At 44.8% G+C, this 19,807-nt stretch overlaps 1 protein-coding gene across 2 annotated transcripts; it reads right to left on the bottom strand.

Moving 5' to 3' along the window:
- Window positions 1–5,565: 5,565 nt before the first annotated feature.
- CYP17A1 (cytochrome P450 family 17 subfamily A member 1) lies at window positions 5,566–11,501 on the bottom strand. Of its 2 annotated transcripts, none has more exons than XM_072805503.1 (8): window positions 11,134–11,501; window positions 9,592–9,730; window positions 9,156–9,385; window positions 8,415–8,501; window positions 7,827–8,045; window positions 7,328–7,497; window positions 6,689–6,792; window positions 5,566–6,184 (listed from the first exon to the last, which is right to left on the bottom strand). In XM_072805503.1, exons 1-8 carry the CDS (start codon window positions 11,428–11,430, stop codon window positions 5,901–5,903), a joined length of 1,530 nt encoding a protein of 509 aa, XP_072661604.1. In that variant the 5' UTR covers window positions 11,431–11,501; the 3' UTR covers window positions 5,566–5,900. The 2 variants fall into 2 exon arrangements, with proteins under 2 accessions (XP_072661604.1, XP_072661606.1); XM_072805505.1 differs by having other exon boundaries at window positions 7,827–8,042.
- Between the last annotated feature and the right edge of the window lie 8,306 nt (window positions 11,502–19,807).

Here is a 19,807-nt window from a genome sequence, read left to right as displayed (position 1 = left end):
TGGCAGCACCCCAGGTTCCTGGGTCACTGAGTTCCTCATTTTCTATTGCCCCAGGCAACTAAGTGCAGGTGGGAATGATACCAATGCTCGGAAACACATAAAGGTAGCTTTGATGAGCAAGAATTTCAAGAAACTCTCTATTCTTCAGTTTCCTCCCATTTTCAGCCAGGGGGTTGTGGGGCAGAGGGGAAGCAGGGTTTGACTTAGGAGGAGTGGGAAGTGGGTTTGGCTGACTGTTGGCCAAACATGCTGGAAACCTGCATCCTCCTGAACCTACTGGGCAGTGGGTCCTGGGAGGTATTTGGGATGTAGGTTCCCAGTCTGGGGGCAAGTGACTGGCCTTCCTTAAGCTGAGCATTTACCGAGTACCTACCATGTACTAGGCATTGGGAATGCAACTATGCCTTAGACCAGGTTCCTCTTGAGAAGAACTAATGGTCCCAAGGGGGGAAAAGGCATGAAAACAGTATCAGTAGCACAGTACCATGAAGCATGTGTGCACAGGATGCTGCAGAAGAGAATGCCACCCCCCTGGGGGTAGAGGGCAGTCTTCTTGGAGCAGGGACCTCTCAACTGAGCTTGCCAGGTAAAGATAGGTGTAAAGGTAATTCTAGGTAGATGTTTGTTTTGCAGATTATTGAGTGCCTACTATGTGCCAGGTGCTGAAAAGCACACAAAAACATGGGAGGCCAAAATGTCTAAAGCTGTAAGCAATTTAACCTCTGTAGGTAATTGCATTCTGGGAAGTGACAGGAGATGAATCTAGACTGGTAAGCTGGTAATAAAAATATTTTAATTTGTCTTTACTGTTCTGTTTATTGACTGGATGTTATTGGGTCATGTGTAAACATCTTACCTACATTTTTTCATTTTAGCTTCAAAACAGCCATCTGAAAAAAAAAAACAAACAAACAGCCATCTGAGGTATGGACTTCTTTATTAACGGGGTTGAAGCATTCAGAGACATTGACTAACTTGTCCAAGATTACATAGCTCGTAAGTGGGAGAGCCAGGATTTGAATCCTGAACACGGAAGACTTGGTGCTCACAAGCCATGTGAAGAACTTTTGATTTATTCTCAAAGGTGAGAAAGAACCAGAGAGAGGTGATGAACAGGCAAGTGGCATAATGAAAGGTGAGCCAGACGGTTTCCTCAAGAGCTTCTTTATTCCCCTTGCTTTCCCACTTGCCTCATCAGAAGCCTCCAGAGGCCCCCATGCTTAGCCAGGCGCTCCTGCCAGAGCCCCTCAATGCTGAAATAGCCCCACTCCTGGGGCGGGTGGTGCACTATCAGTGTTAACTTCCTCAGGGAGAGTGAGTCCTCCTGGAAACATTGTAAAATTCTCAGGAGTTAGAGCTTTCGGGTGACTTGGAGGGGAGAAGAAGATTTGGTTTGATCTGAAGTTTCTCCTCACTCTAAGCCCTCTCCCCACCAGTTTAACCTTCCATTGCATGCCTTCTTACCAAGAAGTCTCGAGAAACCCAATCCCACTGGAAAATATTACAAAACACCCTCTGTGTTGGAAGCATGAAAAGTTTGTCTCTGGGCTCCCCACCCACTTCCCAGCTGCCAGCATGCCCCAGATGGGGAAAGAGGGAGGGGCAGCAGGCAGGATCATTGGAGCTATAAGGGGGGCTGGAGAGGGAGGTCCTGTCCTTCAGATGGACCTGTCTAAACAACACTCATTTCTTCATTCTTAGACAAGGACTTATTTTGTGGATCTGGCTGGAGGCAATGGCAGTAAAGCCAGTATTGATCAAGGCACTAAATGCATTATATAGGTCCATATTTGACTTTCAGCAACATATTCAGGTTGGTGGTACCATTTCTACACACACCTAGGCACCCATATTATAGTTTAGAAAACTGAGGTTTGAGAAAGCTGAGGAAGTTGCCCATGATCACGGGGCCTGTGAATGATAGCACTGGAACAACTTGCCCTCACAGCCTGACTTCTTGTCTTCTGTACCTCCCCAGCTTACCTGGCCCTTTCTGCTTTTCACCCTCCCCAGAGCCTTAGATAATGGACAGCACAGGTGGGAAGTCACCCCACTGTACAAATGAAGAAATGAGGGCAGCCCTGGTGGGGCAGCGGTTTGGCTCTGCCTGCGGCCCAGGGCGTGTTCCTGGAGACCCAGGATCGAGTCCCACGTCGGGCTCCCTGCATGGAGCCCGCTTCTCCCTCTGCCTGTGTCTCTGCCTGTCTCTCTCTCTCTCTCTCTCTGAATGAATGAATAAATAAATCTTAAAAAAAAAATGAAGAAATGGGTTCAAGAAGCTAACAATGGGCCTAAGATCCAAGGCTAGGAACCTAGGGGGCCTGGATCTTCCTTATCCAGTCCTTCCCAACTCTCTTACCTCTGCGACTGGATTCCTATCCTCCAAAGATGGGTGTTTAAGCCCAGGAGTGTGCCTGGAGAAAGAGCTCCTCCTTTGCTTCAGATTCTATGGCCACCAGAGGCACCAGAGCAGTCACACATTCTCATTCACCCCCACCCCACACCAAGGGTACCAGAGGGAGGAGTCGGTCCCATCAAAATAGGGACTCTGGGGAACCACCCTTCTGAAGGATAAAGGATAGCACGTTCCTCCTGGGAGGGCTGGCTATTTTGGTTCACAAAAGCTGATTATTAAATTTTCAGGAATTAGGGGGTGCCTGCCTGGCCCGGGCCATTCAGTAGAGCATGTAACTCTTAATCTCAGGGTTGTGAGTTCAAGCCCCACATTGGGTGTGGAGCTTAATTTAAGTAAATAAATAAATAATTTCCTAAATGTCCAGGACTTTTGTGAACTGTTTATTAAATAACCATTAAAAAAACTATAGAAACCTATAATGAATACATTATAGTAAAAACAAAGGTAATCAATAATCAAAACTAATCATTTCCCAATTATTTTACTACATTACTATTATCTGTGCCCTTGAGGCTATTTACATCTATGTATGGTGGGAATAATGGTATTATTAGTAATGGAGTTATATAGCAATGGTATTTATAGTACACTGTAATGGTAAGTAGCATATAATGCTACCACACATCTATTCCCAACTCTGTATTCAGTGACATCACATTGGTGCCCTGAAATTGCTCATAATGGGGACTGTTTACTTCATGGCAGTTGGCAAACACTAGTACATCTGCACCAGAGAACTGTTTGTTTAGTATTTATTTTCCACCATATCACTGGGTAAGGGCATTCTGAGGTTCAAAATATGAGTGTGGGGTCTTGGCAAACACCTTCCAGCTTTGTCAAAGATCCGAGCTTTCTTGTGCATAAGGAAATAGTCTATTTATCCCTGGACCAATTAGCCCAGGGACTTAGAGCATTCAGTCCTCTTGTGTCTAACCTACTTGCCAGGTGCTGATCTGCAGGATAAGGAACAGGAGAAAATTCAGTCTTGAACTCCAGAAACATAGGGGTGGGCAGTGCCCTTGGGGGATACTGCACCCATCTTGAGCCCAAGCAGATGCTCAGGTATATATGGGATTCAGTACCATGGAGCAGAAGCTGAGTGCTAAAACAGGACAAGCACAGTGGGCTGGGAGTCTTGAGAAATACCCTGGAATTGGGCTTGCACTCTGAGATTCAGGATGGGAGGAGTTAGGTCAGTGGGAAAAGGCCTTCCAGGCAGGGGAGGGACAATTTGGGCAGGAGTCTGAGGTCATGAGGTCATTTTCTGAAAGGACATTCAGCTTTGTACTCCCCCTGGCCAGACACCCCAGAGCCCTTCTGCATGGATACCAGTTGAGTGAGAAAGCATGTCTGGCTCCTCTTCCTGTATCATTGAAATCTTGGGTTCTGGTCCCAGCCCTGCTGCTAAGGAGCTGCGTGACTTAGGGCAAGTTACTTCCCCTGCCCTTTACCCCAACTGGCCCTAAGTTTGTCATCTTCAAAACAAAGGATTTGTCTCTCTTCTGCCACTCTATGATCTGATTCAATAGTTGAAGAGGAGAATACTTAACTCTCTTCCAGCCGATCTGCTCCCCTCTGCTTGGAAACCGAGGGTAGCTTGGCTCTGGGCCAATGACCAACTAATAGGGGCAGAGAAACCTGGGAGAGAGAGGAGCCACTTCCAGTTAAACCCTTTCCTGTCAGCCTACAGGAGTGTCAGCATTTCACAAGGCTGCTTGTGACGGGAGCTGGTCAACCATGGCTGCCCACAAACTTTCCATGGGCTCTTTAGCAGGGCTGAGTTAGGGGTGAGGAATGAGTTGACTATTCCTTACTGAGTTGAGAAATAGTCTCTTACCACTGGATTAACAAAGCTCTTTGAAGGGAGAAAGTGTGCTGTAATGGAAAACTTTGTCCCTCCCTCTTTGCAGGGGCTCTGTTGATTTCTTCTGAAAACATGGCCAGATAAGGCAAGGTCTCAGCCTTGCCCCTTCCAGAGCCCTCCTCCAGTATGAAGAGAAAGACTGGGTTGATGACCTGACCCTGGCCCACCTGGTGCCAGGGAGCTGGCATTGGAGCCTCTCTCTAGGCTAATGGGCAAGGGTCAGTTTCTCCCCCAGAGCATCTCAGGACATCTTTCACTTGCAAACTGGCCAGTAGCCAAGGTTTAAAGAAGTCCAGGAGCCATTTTCTAGTGAGGCATTTACAGATTTCCTGGGGTGGCTGTCGGGAGCAGGGCAGAGCCGGGGCACTGCAGAATGCTTTCCTGGCCGTGTTTACCCCAGGACACGACGAGGTAAAGGAGACCTGCTGGCCTTTGGCGACCAAGATAAGAGGGATAGGTAGTGGTGGGTTGGGTTACACACACTCCCCCAAAGCCAAATCTTCAATGTACACGCAGTGATGCCTCTTTGGATCAAACAAGATCTTCTGCTTCACTTTCAATATGTAAACAGTCCCACCAATTCTCACCATCTCCACTGCTATGGCCAGGAGCTAAGCCTCCATGACTTCACTCTCCTGGACCAGCACAGCCACCTCCTCCCTGCCCCAGCTCTCAGACCAATCTCCACTCAGCAACTAGGGTGGTCTTAAAAAATACAAACCAGGCACACCTGGGTGGCTGTGTCGGTTAAGCATTCGTCTTGATTTTGAATCAGGTCATGATCTCAGGGTTGTGAGATTGAGCCACATGTCAGGCTCCATGCTGGGTGTGGAGCCTGCTCAAGATTCTCTCTCTCCCTCTGCCTCTGCCTCTGCCCCTACACACACACACACTTTCTCTCTCTCTCTCTCCCCGCCCACCGGCCCCCCAAAATACAAATCAGACCTTCCCACTTACATGTTTAACAGCCCCGTCTCCTCCATGACTTCCTATCATATTAGGAATAAATACCTAAACTCTTTCCTGTTACTTACAAGGCTCCATGGGTCTTGGCCCCTGTCTCCAATCTGACTTCATCAAGAACTCCTCTCCTCTTTCATTTGCTCTGTTCTTGCCACACCAACCTCTCCCACCTCAAAAACTTCCTGCCTGCTGCTCCCTCAGTGCCAGATGCTTTTCCCCACATCTTTACACCTTCCCAACTACTCGCTTGTTGTGGCCTCCCTCCACTTCTGCCGTTCTCTCCTCATATCACCAACACCCAGTATAAGTGACTTCAAAGCACTTAGGAGTCTCTGCAATGTTTATTTGTCAGCCTTCAGTAGAAAGTAATCTGTATGAAACCAAGGAGCTTGAGTGTCCAGGGATAGTGAGTGGCACATAGCAGGTGCTCAATAAATATTTGTTATTAAAACTGAGTGAACAAATAAACAAATGAATGAACTGTTCAGGGACCAGGAAGAAAAACTGTTTAGTTTATGCATATCACTACCAGGGACTGCAGGCTGGAAAAGAAGGCAGTGTGGGCCAGGGGGAGGGCCAGGGGGAGGGCCGAATCACACCTCTGATTTTGTGCTGTGGGATCACACAGGGTGGAGTCAGGGGATGCTAGGTCAGCCTCTAGGTGCTACCCTCAGCCTGGGCTTCCCTCCAGGCCTGGCGCACCTTGATCTTAACTTTGAAAGACTCGATCAAAAAGACCACTCTGGGGATGCCCTCCAGGGAAGGCAGCTGCCCATCATCTGGGGCCTCCAGGTCGAACCTCTGCAGCAACCAGGCCATGACGAGGAAGAGTTCCTGGCGGGCCAGGATCTCACCTACACAGGAGCGAGGTCCTGCTCCAAAGGGCAAGTAACTTAATGATGGAGAGATGAGCTGACTCTTTGTGGCGTCCAGGAAGCGCTCTGTGGACATGGGGAAGTGTCAGCCAGGGTCAAGGCAGGGGTAAGTAGAGGAATGGCTCTGCCCTAACTGAGGGGGAGACCTGGCCCTGCCCAGGGAGCCCCAGTCTGAGGAGGTGAACAGCCTTACATGGGGGAACCCTAGCCCAAGGAGAGATACAGCCCAGCTCTCAGGTAGCCCTTAACTACACAGGAGAAGTGCAATATTCAGGAAGGACAGAAAGGAGGGAGTCTTAATGAATGGGGAGAGGGGCTGACTTCATGGGAGCCATATACCTAGAGGGCTTCTTAGGGGACACTTGCAATTAGTGGAAGGAGAGAGTGAGAAACCCAGCTGTGAAGAGTTTGGGTAAGTCTAGGGTAGAAAGGGGCTGTCAACAGGTTTATGCAGTTGGAGCCAGGAGTTTTCTAGTAGAAAGCTTAGCAGAGAGAACATGATGCTGGAAGGATGAGCATGGAGGCCAGGCTGGCTGTGTGGCTTGGGAGCAGGACAGAACAGGGACTCACCTGGCATGAACTGGTCAGGCCGGTACCACTCCTTCTCATTGTGATGCAGCGCCCACAGATTGATGATAACACTTGTGCCCTTGTCAACAGCAAACTCACCAATGCTGCCCCAAAGAGGGAGAGGAAAGGGGAGTCTAAAATATTGTCCTTACTGAACTGCTCAGCCCTACACCCCAGGGGGAAAATGTCCTCATATATCCTCATGCCCACCCCCTCGTCTTTCCTCAGCTTCTGCCAGATTAACTATGAATCCAGCCTGTCTCCAGCTCTCTTCCTGACTAGCTTTTATGTATCAATACCTGTGTGCATGGACAGTCATGTATGTCAGGGCATGTGGGTGTGCCTTTTGAGCTGGTGCATATGTGTGTGTGTGTTGTGGATATCAGATTGTGTAGGAGGATGGAGCACCTGGTCTTTCATCCTAGACCATATATCTCCAAGGCAGCAAGCAGTTTCTGAGGGAGGTCAGTTAGATCTGTGGATTAGTTAGCTGGTATTAGTAGGTGGCAGATATATTGATCAGTAGAGTCATGGGTAGGATGATTGATGATCGATGGTTGCATATGAATTGACCAGCAGTCTGAGGAGGGCCCAGGTGGGCTGGAAAGCAGTCTTGTGTTACCAGGAGGGAAGGCATACCTGGAATCGACAATAGCCTTGTGGGGGATGAGCATAGGGGCCGCAGGCCGAATGCGAAGCACCTCTCTGATGGTGGCCTCTAGCAAGATGAGTTTGCTCCGGTCACTCATAGTTGGTATGCGGCCAAAACCTACATTCTGATCAATCTCCTCCTGGATCTTCTTCTGCAACTGAGGGCCAGAGCAGGGTAGATGTGACAAACATGCTTAAATTAAGCCCAAGAGAAGCATGGGTTTAGAAGAATCCTATTGATACATCCAGAAGAGCTGGCTCACACTCTTCCCAGTGGTGGCTTTGCATTCCAGGCTTTTTGTTTCCAAAAGATACAGCAGCAGCTCCAGCCTAGGGCCAAAGCCAACTACTACTTGGGTGAGAAGTGGAGCAGCCCAGTCATCTTGCATGGAAGGGCAGAGGGTATTACTCCTCCTTTCTGGGGCCATAGGTGGATCTGGCTGTAGGGGAAGAGTGGTTGGGGAGACCAGAGTAGGGGGAAGCCCACCTGAGGATTGTGTAGCAGGAAGGCCACAGTCCACTTCACCACAGACGTGGTGGTCTCCACACCGGCCCCAAAAATGTCCCCTATGCTGATGAGAATATGTTTATCTGAAAGCAGCTTTGAATCCCGGTCTGAGCCAGCATTGTTATCGTCGGAGTTCATCCTGGCTTGGATCAGTATGTCTAGCATGTTGGTGATAGAGTCGCTGCTGAATTTCTCCTGCTGGGTGAGGTTGGGAGACAGTGGTAAGGAAGGAGCCCCATCTGCAATACCCTGCCATACTTCCATCCCAGACTGGAGACTCAAAGGTCTCTTCCATCTGGAAGTGAGAGACTAGGCAGGACCTACAAGCTTGTGGAGGTAGGAGGGCTCTCTTTAAATTTTGGGAGTAAGTGGGTCCCTTCTAGAATCCTCTGCAATTCCTTACTTCCTCCCCCCTCGTCATTAGTTAAGTCATGTTTTTGGTTGAACATCTATGTGCCTGGCTCTCTCTGCTCAGTGCTAGAGATACTACAGTGTCCAAAATGGACCCCCGCCCTGTTTTCATGACATTTCAACCTAACTCATGGTCTCCTCTGCTGCATCACCTACCTTATATTTTTCAAGGATTTCATTCAGCAAGTCATCTCGCATTTTAACACAATTCCTCATTTTTTCCAGGGTTTTGTTGGGGAAGATCTGGAAAGTAGAAATAAACGTCAAATCCATCCATCTTCTATTTTGCTTCTCCAGCTACCAGAATCCCTTCTGGGGGCAGATCCTAGCTTTCAGTCTCTGGTGAATTTCTACTCTAACCCAGACCTCCAGCCAAAATGGAAGGCAAGACGGAGGCACACAATGGGATTATTAACACAGCTCCAAATAGGGGAAAAGGAAGCATCTCTACCTCTCCTTCTCCATTGAATCAAACATCAGGCACTGATTGAGGGTCTACTAATTAGACTCTGCTGTGTGCCCAGCCTTTAGGAGTAAGATAGACTTGAGTCTGAAGCCTAGGGCAACTTCCTTAACTTCTTTAAGCCTGCATTCTCATCTGTTCGGGGATAATAAACTCAACCTTAAAGGGGAATGACATAATAAATGCATGTGGAGTACTTAGTACTGGACATACGGCAATTGGTAAATAAATGAAAGCCATTATCATAAGTATTAAAATATTAAAATGCATAGTTAAAAGCTATGTAGAGAAGTGGCAAAGTTTTCAAAAGAGGGGAGGTAGAGGTCATTGTGGCTGAGGTAGTCAGGAAAAAAGTGAGTCTGGAGCCAGGCATTGAAAAGAGTTGGGGACAGGGACTGCTGGAATCTGAAGGTGGGGACTGACCTCATCCTCACCTTCAACCCGGGGAATATGTCTATCATATGATCCCTTCCCAAAGTATCCAAGATGCCATCGTTGTAATTCTTTATGATCTCCAGAGCTGGATCTCCATTCTTGTAGGAAGTGTTGAAGCAGATCAAGCAGATTATATTGGTCACCGCCAGGAAGAGAGGCAAGGACAAATCTATGGACTTTCCATTCTGGGTGGCCAGGAAATCACATAATAAACTGTTTTCCTGACAAACTGAGAGGAGAGAGGGGCAAGATGGTGGAGAATTAAGCCGCACCCTCACTCCCCGTTCCATATTAGCCAGGACATAGAACAGATTGGCCACTAGATGGCAGCAGCAGCCAAGAAAGCCCTAGATTGAGCCTTCCATTGTGTCTGCGCCCCCCGCCCCCCGCCCCCCCCCCCTTCTTCCAGCAGCCCCGGGGCCGGCCATCACTCACTGATCTTCTCTAGCCTCTGGTTGCCATCCTTGAACAGGGCAAAGGTGGCCAGTGCCAGTTTCCTGTGCAGCTGCCAGCTGGCACCATGGTCTGCGAAAGCGATACCCTTTTGGTTGTCAGACAGGATATCCATAGTCACCTTTGGAGAGCAAGAAAGACTGTAAGAATCAGACATCAATGGCCTGCCCTTGCCCTGGGCTTCCTGCACCTTTTTTGAGGGAGATACTTTTTGAGTATCTGCCTAGATACTTGCCCTGCTGACATCCATGTGGGGCATCCTTGCTCTACTCTGCCATGACCATTAGGCCTTGGTAGGGCAGGGCCTGAGACTCCTCTACTCCCAATTTCATCAGAGAGACAGAATGAGGAGGAAAAAAAGGAACCCTGAATTAGAATGCAGGGGTTCTGGGGTTCAGTTCAATGACAGGGTGACCTCTGAGCCTCTCTTATCAGTTGCTGACCAGGGGAAGGCAGCCGTGGATGGAATAAGCGCTCTGAATGGTGCCTGTCCTGCGGGCAGGAGCAGGTTGGCTTGTAGAGGGTGAAGACTGCCCAGACTCCTGCCTTTCTCTAGGCCCTCTGGGGGGTGCTGCAGATACAGCAGCCATTCATCTTTTTTCTGCCCTTCCATTGCAAGGCCGTGGGCCCACCATAAGGCCCCAACTGGAGAATGCAGTCTGGACTTGGCCAAGCCACCTCTTCCCAGAGGGACTTCAAAGCTTCAGGTTTCAAAGCCTCCCCTTATATGCTGTGACCCGCAAGCCCCATCTGACTAGCCTCCTCCTTCCTCTTTGCTGAGGAGAGCTAGGAGTGAAGCCGTTGGCCAGCAGACTTAGCTGACTTATCCAGGGAAAAATGAATCAACCTTTGGGCTGGTCAGAGATAAGTGACTGGGAGGTCCTGCCTGGGGAGTTCAAGGGGGTACTCAGCAGCAGGGTGCTGGGATGGGGCATTGGCAGTTTTCCCAGGTGGTTGGCTTCTCTCCTCCCCCAGGAGTGTTACAGAAGGCTCAGTAGGATAGATCATTGGCATCCTTGAAATGCCACCATGTGTCAGCTCTACTGTGAGCTGACTCTACTGTGAGCCAGAGCAGCTGGGGACAGCTCCAGAGAAATAGCAATCTCTGCCCTCCAAAACCCAGGATACTTCTCCCTCACACCTTCCCATAGAAGACAGTAATCATTTTAATCCCATTTTCCACATGAAGAGTAGCACTCCTAAAGGCTATTTACTTGAGTACTTACTGCGCTGGGCACTGGGCTAAGTGCTTTGCATATACTACCTCAGTTAGAGAAGTCAAGACTCAGAGAGCACATCATCCAGTTCCAGGCAAGGTGACAGCCCACCTCCTGGAAGCCCAGAAATAAAGTCTTCCTTTGATTTTTCCTGCCTACTGAGGGGCCGATCCCCACCCATGGCCCTTTTAGTCTGTTTTAGGAAGAATTACAGGATCTGGAAGGGTCATTCCAGGCATGGTCTTGGCTGAACCACCCCCCTCCCCGGGAGCTGGTGAGAGAGGAGGGATAGGTGGGCACTGCTTACCACTCGGGGCCGCCCAGAGAATTCCTTGCCCTTCTTGATAAGCACCTCCTTGGCCAGCTGGTGGTGGCCGACCATCACTGTAGTCTTGGTACCCATACGAAAGGAATAGATGGGGCCGTATTTTTTCTGTAGCTTGAAGAAGCTCACGTGCTGGTGGCCATCTCTGGGGAGGAATGGCAGGCTGCCTACCAAGGGCAGGGATGGGAGGCTCCTGGGATACTTGGCATTAGGGCACTTTGACTTGGGCCATAAGAAATAGACCAGGGTGAACAGCAAGAAAACCAAGAGTTCCCACATGGTAGCCAGGTGCCGGCAAGCAGGACAAGCAGCTATGGGGTGGAAGAATGGGAGCCAACTCTAGGGTGCAAGGAGGCCTTTTTAAGAGCTGCCCTGATCTTTACCTTGGCTCTGTGTTATCTCTTGCCTTGTGGAAATTTATTCTGGAGCATAGCCAGGCCCAAGCCCTCTTCCAGAATCAGGAGAGGGAGGAGGAGTGGAGGCCTCCTCAAGGGCTGGCTCAACTCCAGGGCAAACCCCTAGGGGAGAGGCTAGGTAAGGGGAAGGCAGCTGGTCCTCCCTCCTTGGAGCTTCCTATTCATCAATGTCCATAGAGTACACCAGGAACAAATGGTATCTGGGTCAGGAATCAAGGCTTGGGACTTTCCACGTTGTAAAATCAAAATCCATGACCAGATGATGTTGTCAGGAGGGTTACTACCAACAGAGACCGTCAAAGATATTTTATCCAGTCTTATTTAACAGCCAAAGAATGTCATGCCTTCAAAGGTCAGTCTCGTATAAGGTCACACAAGATAGTGACAGCAAGAACCCAGATGTCCTGACTCCTGGTTTGCTGCTCTTTCCAGAGGCAGTGAAGCCCTAGGGTTGAGAGCATGTGCTTTAGAGTCAGACAGGTTTGGGTTAAAATTCTAGCTGGGCCACCTTCTAGCTATATGATGTTTTTTAGGAATTTATTTTTATTATATCAAAATATTATGTGGGGCACCTGGGTGGCTCAGTAAGTTAAGTGTTCGACTCTTGATCTCAGCTTAGATCTTGATCTCAGGGTCATAAATTTGAGCCCCACATTGGGCTCCATGCTGGACATGGAGCCTACTAAAAAAAAAAAAATATATATATATATATATAATATATAAAATATAAAAATATATATTATTTATATATATATAAATTTAACATTGTAATTAAAAGAAGTTTCTTTAAGTAAGCTCTATACCCAACATGGGGCTTGAACTCACAACCCCAAGATCAAGAGTTGCATGCTCCACTGGGCCAGACAAGAGCCCCTCATTTTAACTGTCTTTTTTTTTTAAAGATTTTATTTACTTATTCATGAGAGGGGGTGGGCAGAAAGGCAGAGACACAGGCAGAGGAGAAGCAGGTTCCACGCAGGAAGCCCAATGTGGGACTCCAACCCAGGAACCCAAGATCACGCCCTGGGCCGAAGGCAGGCACCAAACCACTGAGCCACCCAGGGATCCCCTATTTTGACCATCTTAAGTGTAAAATTTAGTAGCATTAAATATACTCCCAATGTTGTACAGCCATCACCACTATCTACTTCCAAAACTTTTTCATACCCAAAACAGAAACTACCCATTAAGAAATAACTCCCCATCTTCCCCTCCTTCTCACTCCTTGCAAGGTCTAATCTACTTTGTCTCTATAAATATGCCTATTTCACGTAAGTGGAATCTTGCAATATTGTTTTTTGTGTATGGGGTTATTTCACCTAGCATAATGCTTTTGAGGTTCATCCACATTGTATCAGAACTCCGTTGCTTTTTATGACTGAGTAATATTCCATTGTATGGTTGTACCACATCTTGTTTATCCATTCATCAGTTGATGGACACTTTGGTTATTTTCACTTTTTGGCTATTGTTAATAATGCCGCTAGGAACATGTGTGTACGAGTATCTGTTTGAATCCCTGTTTTTGATTCTTTGATTCTTTGGGATATATACCCAGAAGTAGAATTGCTAGGTTATATAATAATTCTATATTAACTTAAGTTTATATTAATGTGTTAAGTTTCAGTTGCCTCCTCTGTAAAATGGAAATAATAATGGAATCTACTCCTTAGGGTTGTGATTCAGTGAAGTCATGCATGCAGAAGTGCTACCTGGCATGAAGTAAGTACTCATTCACTATTTATTCTTATCCTCATTATACCAAAATAGGCTTCCTGGTTTTTCTGAGCTCTTATTAGTAGATCTTCCTGACGGACAAAATTCTCATCTTTTCCTGGAAACCTTCAGTGGCTCCATCAGTATTTTTTTTTAAAGGGTTTTATTTATTTACTCATGAGAGACACAGAGGGAGAGAGGCAGAGACACAGGCAGAGGGAGAAGCAGGCTCCCTGGAGGGAGCCCGACGTGGGACTGGATCTGGGGTCTCCAGGATCATGCCCTCAGCTGAAGGCAGCGCTACTGCCCTCCATCAGTATTTATCAATGATTCGGTATCACCAGGAGAAGCCACTGCCCCAAGGAGGTGGGCATTCCTGGTGTCAATCATCGTAGAAGAGGTGGGCCTTCAGACAGGCAACCAGGGCCCACTGAGTGAGACTTACAAAGAAGAGAGATGGGATTTCTGCCCATCTCTGGGGGTGGTCTGCCAGTGTCTGTGCTTTTTGGACTACAAATTGGTATGTGGGCTGCTGGAATAAAGCAGGAAGGCAGCAGGTACGGGACCTCATCATGAAGGGGAACTGGCAAAGCCTTGTAAGCCGGACTTCCTGGTTGCCCATTACTCCAAATGTGCAAATGCGGTTCAGACATTTAGGGCCATTTGTGGTTGGAGATATGGGCCAGGGTGGTCAGAGAAGTCTTCGTGAAAGAAAGGGGACTTGAGCTAGGCCTTGAAAGAGAGGTAGGACTGCTTGGTAGAGGCGTGGGGAGTGGGGGAGAAAGGGTGCCACTGGAAAGGGGAGCAGCAGAGAGATATGCGGATGCTGGAAGGAGTGGAATGTGTGGGATGGTGACAGTCCTGCCTGCAGACACATAGGAGGCTTGCTGGACAGGCACATAATATCAGTCTCTGGAGCCCCGAAATGGAGGGCTAGAGAGAATGGAGAAACCCCTGAATGTTCTGCAGCAGGGGAGTAACAGGGGATACTGGTGTTTTTGGAGGGTGAATCTGGCATCAGTGCTGGGGTAGGCTGGATGAAGACCTTTTGTGTAAAGTTTGACAGCCCAGCAAGAAGAGGCCTGAGTCCTGTGATCCAGGCAGGGGCCAGGTGGAGTCAACCAGCTCCTAAAGAAATATGAACAGGTCCTTTCTATTCCTGAAGTGAATGCTGAGGTGATTCTCTAATACTTCACCCCAATCATGAACAAGAAATGGGAATCTTTAAAAAAAATGTTGCTTCATAGCCTCATCACTGTATTATAAGGTTTACTGGTGATAATTGCAGAAAATCTGGCTAATGCAGATAGCTAAAAATAAATTAAAAAATTGAAATGTGTTTTTAAGCTAACTGAGGCCATACTGCATTTTTTGGGTGTGGATATTTTTCTCTTTTAAGGACTTTCTCCATTATTTTTGATGGCTGCATATCATTGCATTGTGTGTATATCATATATCTAGCATAGTTTATTTAACTGATCCTGTGTTGTGTTATTGGACATTTAGGTTGTTTCTGTTTTTGTCTTTGTTTTTCATATAAACAACATTAAATAATAGTGTTGCAGTAAAGCTTTGTGCATAACCATTAATATTTTCTTAGGGTAGGATTCTAAGAGTGCAGTTGTTGCTCAAGAGCCATGCATGCATTTTTTTTAATATTGTATTTATTTATTTGAGAGGGAGAGAGAGCAAGTATGAGTGGGAGGGAGAAGCAGTTTCCCTGCTGAGCAGGGAGCCTGACGTGGGGCTCAATCCCAGGACCTCAGGATCCTGACTAGAGCCGAAGGCAAATACTTAACTGACTAAGCCACCTAGGGGTCCCCTTGCATGCATTTTTTAAAAGGTTTTATTTTTTAAGTAATCTCCATATCCAACATGGGGCTTGAACTAACAACCCTGAGATCAAGAGTCAGGTCCTCCACCAGCTGAACCAGCCAGCCTGGTGCCTCAATGCATGCATATTTTAAAGACTTGTGACAAATACTGACTTATTTATCAGAGGCATTATATTAATATATTTTTTGGTATCCAACCATTCCTAGATTAATAATAACGTATCCAGAGCATCTTTTAATATAGATTTGTATTCTCTGTATTACTTAGAATTTTATTTATTTTTCATATCTAATCATGAAAAATTGGGTTGTGATTTTCCTACTTACGCATTGTCAAGTTTTGGTATTATGATTTTACCCATTTTAAAAAGTTATTAGAGAAACTTTCAGTCTTTTTCTATATCCTTAAACAGATTAAATAGCATGGAAATTATCTATTCTTTGAAGTTCTAAAGCAAGGTAACATGAAAAGTGTCAGGTACTAATGCCTTTTTTGGAGAGATGACTCCTTAACATAATTTTCCAGTTTCTTCCACAGGTGTTGGTCTCTTCAATTCTTCTGAGGCTTCTTGAGTCACTTTTGGCAATTAATATTTCTTAAAATTTGCATTTTCTATTTTTTCAGAGGCCTTATTAATCTTTTCAAAGAATCTCCCTTTGGATTTATTCATAAAGTCTATGCCCACAAATTTTGATGACCTAGTTAAAATGGACCAATTCCTTGAAAACATAATCTGCCAAAACTCATACAAGATAGTCTGAATCAGTCTGTGTCTATTACAGTACTTGAATCAATAATTAACAGTGTTTTATTTATTTTTTATTTTTATTTTTATTTTTTTAAAGATTTTATTTATTTATTCATGAGAGACACACACAGAGAAACAGAGACATAGGCAGAGGGAGAAGCAGGCTCCACGCGGGGAGCCCGATGTGGGGGACTTGATCCCCAGGACTCCAGCATCACACCCTGAGCCGGAAGGCAGCCGCTTAACCGCTGAGCCACCCAGGGCGTCCCAATTAACAGTGTTTTAAAACAGAAAGCATCAGGCCAGATGGCTTCATTGTTAAATTCTACTAAATATGTAAGAAAAAAATTATGCCAGTTCTCAACAATCTCTTACAAGGTATTGAAGCAGAGAGGACACTTCCTAACTCTTTCTATGTGGCCAGAATTTCCTTAATACCAAAACCAGATAAAGACATTACAAGAAAGGAAGGCTTCAGACCAATATCTTTTATGAACATACATGCAAAAATCCTCAACAAAATATTAGCAACTTAAATCTAACAATATAGAAAAGGAATTATGTATCCAGGCCAAGTGGGATTTATTTCAGGTATTCAGGCTGGTTCAACGTTAGAAAATCAGTTAACGTAATCTATCACATCAACAGGCTAAAAAAGAAAAATCATATATGCAGAAAAGCATTGGACAAAATCCAACATCTATTCACAATAAGAACTCCCAGCAAACTAGGAATAGAGAGGAACTCCCCCAAATTGATGAAGAACAGCTACCAAAACCCTACAGTTAATATAATATTTAATGGTGAGAAACTAGATGATTTGCTCCTGAGGTTGGGAAAAAGGCAAAGATGCCCCTTCTCACCATTCCTATTCAATATAGTCCTGAAAGTCCTAGCAATGCAATACAACAAGGAAAATAAAAGGTATATAGATTGGGAAGGAAGAAATAAAACTGTCTTTGTTAGCAGACGACATGATTATGTAGGAAACCCCAAAGAATCAACAAAAAAACCCTCTAGCAACTAACAAGGGATTATAACGAGGTTGCAGGATACAAGTTTAATACATAAAAATCAATTGCTTCTCTATATATCAACAATGAAGAATTGGAAATTTGAAATTTAAAACACAATGCCATTTACATGAACAAAAATAAACTATTTAGGAATAAAACGTGGTATGCACATATAATAAAATATTTTATTGATAAAAGTACAACTGTGACAAAACAAACTTAAAAATATCTAAACAGGGGCACCTGAGTGGCTCAACTGGTTAAGCATCTGCCTTAATCTCGGGTCATGGTCTCAGGGTCCTGGGATGGAGCCCCACGTCGGGCTCCCTGCTCAGGGGGAGTCTGCTTCTCCCTCTCTGTTCATGCTCTCTTTCTCTCTCTCTTACTTGCTCACACTCTCAAATAAGTAAATAAAAGTTTTTAAAATATCTAAATAAATAGAGAGATATGTCAGGTTCATGGATAGGAATGATCAGTATTGTAAGATGTTTGACAAGTAGCAGAGGCAGTTGAATGGAGAAAGGCTAGTTTTCTTAACAAATGATGCTGGGGGATCCCTAGGTGGCTCAGTGGTTTAGCACCTGCCTTCCGCCCAGGGTGTGATCCTGGAGTCCCGGGATCAAGTCCCGGGATCGAGTCCTGCATCAGCTCCCTGCATGGAGCCTGCTTCTCCTTCTGCCTATGTCTCTGCCCACCCCCCTCTCTGTGTCTCTCATGAATAAATAAATAAAATCTTTTTAAAAAAAATGATGCTGGAACAGTGACATCCTTATGCAAAAGAAAGAAAAAAAAAGGGAAGAAAGAAATAATTACACAGTAGTCCTTATACCTTCCACAGAAGTTATTATAAAAAAGTGGATCATAGACCTAAATGTAAACTTTAAAACATAAAACTACCAGAAGGTCACATAAGAGAAAATTCAAGGACCTTCAGTTTGGTGGTGACTTTTTAGATACACACCATATCCATAATCCATGAAAGAAAAAAATGATAAGTTGGACTCTATTGAAATTTAAAACTGCACCATAAAAATCACTGTTAAAAAAATGAAGAAACAAGTCACAGACTAGACGACAACATTTGCAAAACATATATTTGATAAAAGATTCTTATCCAAGATATACAAAGAACTTTTAAACCTGACAACAAGAAAAAAAATTTAAAAATGGGCAACAGATCTGAACAGATATCTCACCATAGATGATATACAGATGGCAAATAAGCATATGAAAAGACACTCGATGTCATATGTCCTTAGGGAATTGCAAATTAAAACAACGAGATACTCACTACACAAATATTAGAATGGCTAAAATCCAAAAAACTGACAATACCAGATGCTGACTTGATGCGGAGCAACAGGAACTCTTATTCATCACTGGTGGGAATGCAACCACTTTGGAAGATGTTCTTATCATTTTATATCCAGTAGAATGGCTATGATATTTAAAAAAAAAAACAACAGAAAATAACAAGTGTTGGTGAAAATGTGGAGGAATTGGAAACCTCATGCATTGTTGATGGTTGTGAAAAGTGATGCAGCTTCTGTGGAAAAGAATGGTTGTCCTTCAAAATGGTAAACATAGAATTGTTGTCTGAGCCAGCATTTCTGTACTTACTGTCCAGAAGTATTGACAAGATGGACTCAAATAGATACTTGTACATCAATGTTCACAGCAGCATTATTCGTGATAACCAAAAGGTGGCGTCAACCCTACTGTCCACCAACAGATAAATGGATGAACAAAATGTGTTATATACACACAATGGACTATTATTCAGCAATAAAAGAATGAAGTTTTAAAACATTCCATAACATGGATTAAATTTGAAAAACCTTTTGCTAAGTGAAATAAGCTAGACACAAAAGGACAAATATTGTATGATTCCACTTGCAAGAGGTATTTAGAATAGGTAAATTCATAGTGACATAAATCAGAATAGAGGTTACCAGGGGCTGGAGGGGAGGGGAGAAATAGGATGTAATTATTTAATGGGTTCAGAGTTTCTCTTTGGGACAATGAAAAAGTTTGGGAAACAGGTTCAGTGGTTGCATCTGTATGCTGTTAATGTACCTAATACTATTGAATTGTTACACTAAAAAATGTGTTAAGATGGTAAATTTTATGTCATTTATATTTTATTGCCATAAAAATATATGACCCAGCAATTGTGCTCCTAGGTATTTAAGAAAATCAGTAGAAAATTTATGTCCACACAAAGCCTACATACAAATGTTTATAGCCACGTTATTCATAACTACAAAAAGCTGGAAGAAACCATTAATAGGCTAATGGATAAAGCAAACTTTGGTACATCCATACAAAGGAATATTATTCAGTGATAAAAATAAGTGAACTATCAAACCACAAAAAGACATGGGGAAGCTTAAGCACACATTGTTTATTTAAAGAAGCCAGTTTGAAAAGGCTACATACTGTATGATTCCAACCAGGGGACATTTTCAGAAAGGCAAACTAGAGAGACAGTAAAAATATCAGTAGTTGTCAGGGGCACAAGGGGAGGGGGGAGGGATGAATAGGTGGAGTACGGGGGATTTTTAGGGCAATAAACTATTCTGTATGATACTGTAATGGTAGATACATGATATTTTGCATCTATCAAAACCCATAAAATCCAAACAACACAAAAAGTCAACCCTAATATAAACTATGAGCTTTATTTAATAGTAAATGCATCAATATTGGTTCATTAACTGTAACAAATATACCATAGGAATGCAAAGTGTTGTTAATAGAGGAGATTGTGAGTGGGGGAGAAAGAAAAGCCTCTTCGAGAAATGGTTTTATTCTTTTGGACTCTGTAAAGAAATACAGTCTATTGAGGGTGTGGGGGAGTCATATCCTTGGAATAGCCCTACAAAATACTTAACCTGGGAACTCTGGGTGGCGCAGCGGTTTAG

Source organism: Canis lupus, chromosome 29 (assembly GCF_048164855.1).
Source record: "Canis lupus baileyi chromosome 29, mCanLup2.hap1, whole genome shotgun sequence".
Taxonomy (NCBI): Eukaryota; Metazoa; Chordata; class Mammalia; order Carnivora; family Canidae; genus Canis; species Canis lupus.
Note: the sequence above shows the minus strand (reverse complement) of the source record. Positions and strands in the feature narration are given on the sequence as shown.

Coding starts and splice junctions, on each gene's coding strand:
- CYP17A1 (XM_072805503.1), bottom strand. CDS start 11,430: ATGTGGGAACTCTTGGTTTTCTTGCTGTTCACCCTGGTCTATTTCTTA. Junction 9,386..9,591: donor CCAGAGGCTAGAGAAGATCA/GTGAGTGATGGC, acceptor CTCTCCTCTCAG/TTTGTCAGGAAAACAGTTTA. Junction 7,498..7,826: donor TCCTGCTACACAATCCTCAG/GTGGGCTTCCCC, acceptor TCTGGCCCTCAG/TTGCAGAAGAAGATCCAGGA.